General features: G+C 44.8%; 1 protein-coding gene across 1 annotated transcript; it reads left to right on the top strand.

Moving 5' to 3' along the window:
• Positions 1 to 689: 689 nt before the first annotated feature.
• On the top strand, positions 690 to 2,133 carry N7483_012710 (SDR family oxidoreductase; the record flags this gene model as incomplete). The annotated part of the gene is made up of 4 exons (XM_057096137.1): positions 690 to 812; positions 878 to 1,133; positions 1,187 to 1,961; positions 2,022 to 2,133. The coding sequence occupies 4 exons, from the start codon at positions 690 to 692 to the stop codon at positions 2,131 to 2,133; spliced, it is 1,266 nt and encodes a 421-aa protein (XP_056942108.1).
• Between the last annotated feature and the right edge of the window lie 4,555 nt (positions 2,134 to 6,688).

Here is a 6,688-nt window from a genome sequence, read left to right as displayed (position 1 = left end):
TGCCTGGAGATCACCTGATCGGTCATGTGATCCATTCTGGTTCGACCAATCAGAGCTCTCCATTCAATGGTGGTTTGAACTAACCCAATTGGGCTAGTTCTGCACCCGTGTTCTGTCACATAAGTACCAGTTGACATAAGACAATACAAGAATCATGATCAATTTTGCATTATTACTACCAGTGATTAAAGGATGAATTATGATCTCCTAAGTTACCCACATAAATCCTGACATGCCCTAGGGTTCCAAGGTTAAAATATGCTTGTTCCTTGAGTAATTCCAAAATCGGATCCAGCGGACATCTGGATTGAAAGGGCCCTCGGAGACTTATGAAGTATTCGGCTTAACTGAACTCCTTGTAGTGGGTCTAATATTTGCTAAGGCACAACTCAAAGGCTTAAACGGAGCGAGGTCCCAAAGACCCCACTCTATTACATCCATCAGTCTTCAAGGGCCCCGGGGGGAAAGAAAAGTAAAAAGGCAAAGGAAAAGTGGGGAACATGGTGGCACATTACACGATCTCTCGGAGACATTTTCACTCTCTATAACTGCCTCATTAATAAGCTTTGACCTTGATGCCCCAGTAGTATAAAGCCCCCTCATCCCCAGCTAAAATAAGGTCTTTTAAGTTGAGATATCAGCCGATATACCCGGATACACCTTCCGGACTTTATATCTGATTCTACATCATGTCTCAAGTTCAGCAGATTCAGTCAAAGGGCATCTTTCATGGATTACCCACCTTCTCCGAAGACGTCATCGGACTCACAGCTATTGTTGCTGGTGCGAATGGTATTTCTGGTAGCCACTTGGTAAGTGGCAGATAGTGAACTTTTACGGCAAAAGGTGAATTCTGAACTGACTGAACTTCGAATAGATGCGTGTTCTCTGCGAGTCACCAAAGAGATGGACCAAGATCTACGCTCTTTGCCGTAGACCTCCCCCTGGAGACTGGCCCGCACAGGTTGAGCATGTCTCGATCGATCTTCTCCAAGACCCTGAGGCTGTTGGCGCTCAAATGAAGGAGCGTGGTGTGAAGGCTGACTATGCATTCTTCTTCGCCTACATTCAAGCGAAGCCCGAAGGTGAAGGATCCATTTGGAGTGCCGCTGACGAGCTCGTCCGTATCAACAGTAAGTTTTGCTTCATTGACACAACAGCGTCATTATACTAACCTTCTTCACAGCTCTCCTGCTTAACAACTTCCTGGAAGGATTGGCTTTGACAAAGGCTCTGCCTAAGCGTATTCTCCTCCAGTTGGGCGCCAAGTACTATGGTGTTCACTTGGGTCCTGCTGCAGTCCCACAAGAAGAGACAGACCCACGGGTGCTGCTTGAACCCAACTTTTACTACACTCAGGAGGATTGCCTTCGCGCCTTCTGCACCAAGCACAACATTCCCTGGAACGTCACTCGTCCATCCTGGATTCCAGGTGCTGCAGCCGATGCAGCCATGAATATTTGTCTCCCTATCGCCATTTATGCCACCATCCAGAAGCATTTGGGCAAGTCATTGGACTACCCATCTGATCTGGCCGCTTGGGAAGCCAACCAGACTATGTCCAGCGCCCAGCTAAACTCATACATTACAGAGTGGGTCGTCCTCACAAATGGAACTGAGAACGAACACTTCAATGCAGGTGACGACTGTCCTTTCACCTGGGGCAAGTTCTGGCCCAAGCTTGCTGCTCTTTACGGTCTTGAATGGACCGGTCCCAACAACGACTCAGAATATACCGAGACTCAAACCCCATACAACCCACCCCCTCGTGGCTTCGGTCCTCCTGGCACGGTGCGCACTCGATTCACTCTAACCGAGTGGGCCAAGCAACAGTACGTTCAAGATGCTTGGGCGGAGATTGCTGAGAAGAATAGACTGGTCAACAAGGACTTGGGAGATGTTGAGCGTATCTTTGGTTTCTTGGATGCTGCCATTTCGTGGCCATACCCTATTCACTTCAGGTATTTCCCCATAATCCCCGAGCTCTGCTCTGAAAGAAAATGCATTTTAACAAATAACAGTGCCACAAAAGCGAAGAAGCTCGGGTTCTTCGGTTTCGTTGACAGCACAGAGTCTATGTTCAAGGTCTTTGAGGAGTTTGCTGATATGAAGATGCTTCCCAAGCTGCCTTAAGGCGGATGAACGTGGATATAACTTCAATACCGCTCTATACTACTAGAATATCAACCCATTCAGATATACTGCACCAAGTTGAAACATTGCAGGTTGGGGTATGATTTTGCGGCGAAAACAGTGTACTAGTGACACCTGGTAGTCGCCCTGGCCCATTTAAGCCTATAATAAATTCCTAAATCTTCCTCAATTGGGGGAATCCATTGATATCTTAGCATCATGGTAGATGTAGGAGAAAGGGAAAAGACCCCGGGAAGCAATTTATGTGACCTGATCAAAAATATTGAGTTGGATTGACTCGGACTCGGAAGAAGCTGGAATAGGGAGGATCTGAATGGGGATGGGATATATCTGTGTGGTGCGTCGGAGTGAGGGAGAAAGATGATATCTACAAAGGATCAGGTGGCCTACACCCACCTGGCCTCAACAGGAATTTGGATTCAAGTCCATGGGTCTTACCATTGGCTACTGATCCAGGCCAGAGCATTTCAAATCCTTTGAGCCAAGCTCTCGTGCGACCATCGGATTAGACCGGATGGTACAACCGTTATGGTCTCTATAAATTACCGATCCCAGTAGGACCTAACTAAACGCTTTGACGGCATGTATATGGATTGGACTGCTATAGAAAAGCTGATGCTCATATAGGCCAGATAATACCGCCAGGGTAAGGAGCTTCGGCTTAAGATATCCGTGAACTATATCAAAGATAGAACTCCGTTATCAAGGACCGACAAAAGGGGCAAAGCTTGGGTCACTAAACGAATACTTGCCGATCGGGATACGGAACTTAATACTAAAGATACCTCTGGGCAGCCCTCGTTATGGCAAGAGGTATATTATATAATATAATGTCCTAGGCCACAATGCTACCACGATGGTCAATATTACTGGAAAGACCCGATGTATAAAGGACACTACAAACTTCGAACACATCAGTTGAGAAGTCTTGTTGAATTCATACGTACAGAAAGGCTTAAAACCCATAATGATATTCCGGACAACCTTCATGAGCAGCTCTACACTGAGGACAACAAGCGAACCACATCTCCACCCGGGTTAGTGTGCTCTCCAATTAATATCATGTTACTGCCTAACTAGGTATCACAACCAGTTGCTACTAGTTTGGCAAACTCAAAATATTCCTCTATCTTGATAGCTCCTATTCCTGATATAGTTAATAGACCTAGTCTTCACAACATTGCAGTAGAGGAGTATAGTAACTAGTAGCAATTATAGGTGAGAAGAGCCGTTCTTAAGGATAAGATCAGTAAAATGTAAAACTAGTGTTTATAAATGGGCTTGATCTCCAGCAGATCCACAGTGATCAAGACCCTGATTATCTCATCAAATAGGTAACTAACGTAGTTCCCGGCCGACCGGAACACCCACCACCATTAGACAAATTCAAATTCAAATATTTTAACCCAACACCAATAAATTCAGTTATAAATACGATTTTTACATACATTGATCTTATTTCCAACCTCTCTACATCCACTACACCTAGGCTGAGCCCTAGGGACTGGCTGATTCGGCTGAATAGGTAATTCAACCTGGGTGTGTGATTCGACCATAGATGCTTCAACAGGTAAGTCCACCTGCGCAAGTAGCTGTAGGCCTTCTTCAACGGTCAGCCCCTCTTCACATGGTATCTGTCTAGCTGATTGGTTGCGTTTCTGTCGTTTCTTCTCATTCGCTGCACGTAAATTGGCGTTTTCATGCGCTAGTAACGCGGTGTTGTGTAGTGTTATGGAGTGGCCTTTGATGATCTGATCCAGCATGACTTTTGATGGACTTGGAGGGCTGTTGGATCGCTGTTTCAAAAGATCTTTAAGCATCGAAGCTTGTTTTTGAAGCTGAACCACAGTTTTAGGTGTTTTAGGTGTAAATTGACTAGATCTGCTGCTTGGTCGGCTACCTGGTGGTGTAGGTGTTCGAAGAGAAATATTTAACTTAGAAACAACTCTTTCAGCGTCAATTGGTACTATTCCAGTAGCTAAAAAGCTATTTTGGATAGTCTTTGGCTGAAAAGCTTCTAGCCGGGAACGTTGGAAATCAGTTAAGAAATCAAGCTTGTCGATGTGGTTATAGCCTGTACGTGCAAGATCGCTTATGAAACGACCATATGTACGTTTTAACACTGCAAAACAACCAACATCTAATGGTTGTAAAATATGTGATGAATGTGCAGGCATACATAGTGGGATAATATTGTTTTGAGCACAGATTCGGTCAAATTGGGGTGTGAGATGGCTTCCATGGCCATCAAGAATCAATAGCCGAAAACGACCACGGACACGTGAATTTTTTGATGGGATAAATAGCTTTTCTAGCCATCGTAAACCAATCTCATCAGTAGTCCAGCCATTAGCTGAGACTTCAAATCGCCAATCTTTTGGAAGGTTATCGAACCAGCTAGCGATAGCAACCTTTCCCTTAAAAATCACACATGGTGGTAACGAATAGCCATCTGCACAGATAGCTTCAATTGCCGTCACCCATTCACGGTTTCCAGGTTGTAAAATGGATCGCCGACCGTAGTATTCTTTTCGTATTACAACCTTCTGTGCTGAAATAAGACCCATTGCAAAGCCTGTCTCATCAAAGTTATAAATATCCTCAGGTTGAATACCATTCTCATCAATAACACGCTGTACAGATGTAAACCACTCTCGTATAGACTTAGGATCCTCGTTTTGGGCACGTTGATAGTCATATCGCCTAGAGAAGCATGTCCGAATCTCTTCACGTCGATTTATGAAGGTTGATGGCCAATTCTTGCCAACTGTAGGTGGGGGGTCGCTACCGCGTGCAGCTAATAGAATATTGGCCATATCACGTACAGTAGCTGGCCTAGGCGCTGCACCACGTGTATCCATAGAGATAATCCATTCAGTAAGTGAATCCTCTTCTAGCTGGGTCAGTTTATGACCAGATGGGTGTTTATCAACGCGTGAGGTTCGGCCTTTGGTACGTGCTTGTAGTGTGGTAAGTGGTATTCCGTATAGCTTCGCTGCAGCACGGAGAGACGTGACACGGCCATTTTCGATATCGTCAAGGGCTAATAGGACCTTGCCCTCTTGATTGATATTTTTTCCAGCCGGAAAGTTACGAATTGGTGGCATGGTAGGTGTTTGAATTAGGGAGGATGGTTGAAAGACGCGATTTTTCGATGGGGTGTTCCGCACGGCCGGGTGTTCCGGTCGGCCGGGAACTACGTTAACTTAACTGTCAGTATGGGAATAGCGCGCTGGTTTGTTTCCGAGATAATTCAATGGGCAAAGTTATACACAACAGGTATGCTTGAGTTATGATACAGAGATATAATAGAGATACTATAAAGTATGGATGTATTATAGAATATATATATTAATCACCATATTCACTAACTATCTCTAGCTTTTGAAATACATCAATTGATACACTACAGCCCAAACAATAACAATATGTTTAACCAGATCATTCTTATTATATTTCCTTAACATTAACGCCTACATACCTAGAATTTCCTTTCGCACTTTATCCCTTCTCGCCTACGTGCTCCCCACACCACTCTAGAAAATTATCAAAGCCTTAGTTATGGTTCTCTTCATATAATACCCAATATCTTCGAACAAAGGCTTCAAGCTTGGAGAGGAACTCCTTGACGGGATTTAAGTTCAGCAAGTAGGAAGGCAGGTATATCAGCTTCACTCCTACATCAGAGCACATTTGTTTGATGCGGTCAGAATAATAGAATAAGGCGTTGTCTATAACTAAAAGAGACCTAGGCTTTAGCCACCTTCTGTAATGCTGCAGAAGCGCCTCTACAAAGTCCTTAAAAACCAATGTATTGGTCGAACCCAAAAATCCTCGTGATATAACAATACCATCTTAGGGGTATACTGATGGTATCTGGTACCGTTGATCGCGATGGAATTTAGAAATTTGAATCGGTGTGATTCCAAGCGGTGACTGACCTGTTCTCCTGATGGTACGAGCAGAACTCGGACAAGTTGTGTAGATAGCAATCTCGTAGATCTGCATTCCGTTCGCTTGCTTTCTGTCGAGATGTCTTCTTGAACCATTTCTTAGAGATCAGTGCTCGCCTGATACTAGAGGTTGTAGCGTATAGACCAAACTCATCCAACAGGAAAAGCGACATTTCATCGAGATAGAGGCCGGGCTTTTTCAACAGATGGTCGCAAAGAGCCTCCAGCATCAGGGGTGGGACGCTACGGGGCCGACCTGCTCGAATAGGAGGGGCTCTGGTATCACCGAATTGCTGTAGGTTGCTACGGATAGCGGTGATAAAACGCGGGCTACATCCAGCGGCATCGGCGATCTGGGATGTGGTCAGCGATTTGCCCAAAATTATGTCGCGAATAATCTCTTGTCGAGGTGGGCAAGTTTGAAGCCATTTTGTGCGTGTGTGTTCTGTGGTGCGAGGTGAGATGAAGGGCAGAAAGCGTTTAAATAACTTAGCAGGACGCATTTTGTTCAGCAATCTCGGCGTATCTGTCTTGTCAGGTAATTTACATTTCCATTCCGATGATCAAGGATGATCTACAGG

The sequence above is a fragment of the Penicillium malachiteum genome (assembly GCF_028827825.1).
Source record: "Penicillium malachiteum strain IBT 17515 chromosome Unknown utg000005l:1.0-9002435.0:326005.0-9005861.0, whole genome shotgun sequence".
In the NCBI taxonomy this organism is placed as follows: domain Eukaryota; kingdom Fungi; phylum Ascomycota; class Eurotiomycetes; order Eurotiales; family Aspergillaceae; genus Penicillium; species Penicillium malachiteum.
The sequence above is the reverse complement of the archived record's forward strand: the minus strand, read 5'-3'. Positions and strand labels throughout refer to the sequence as shown.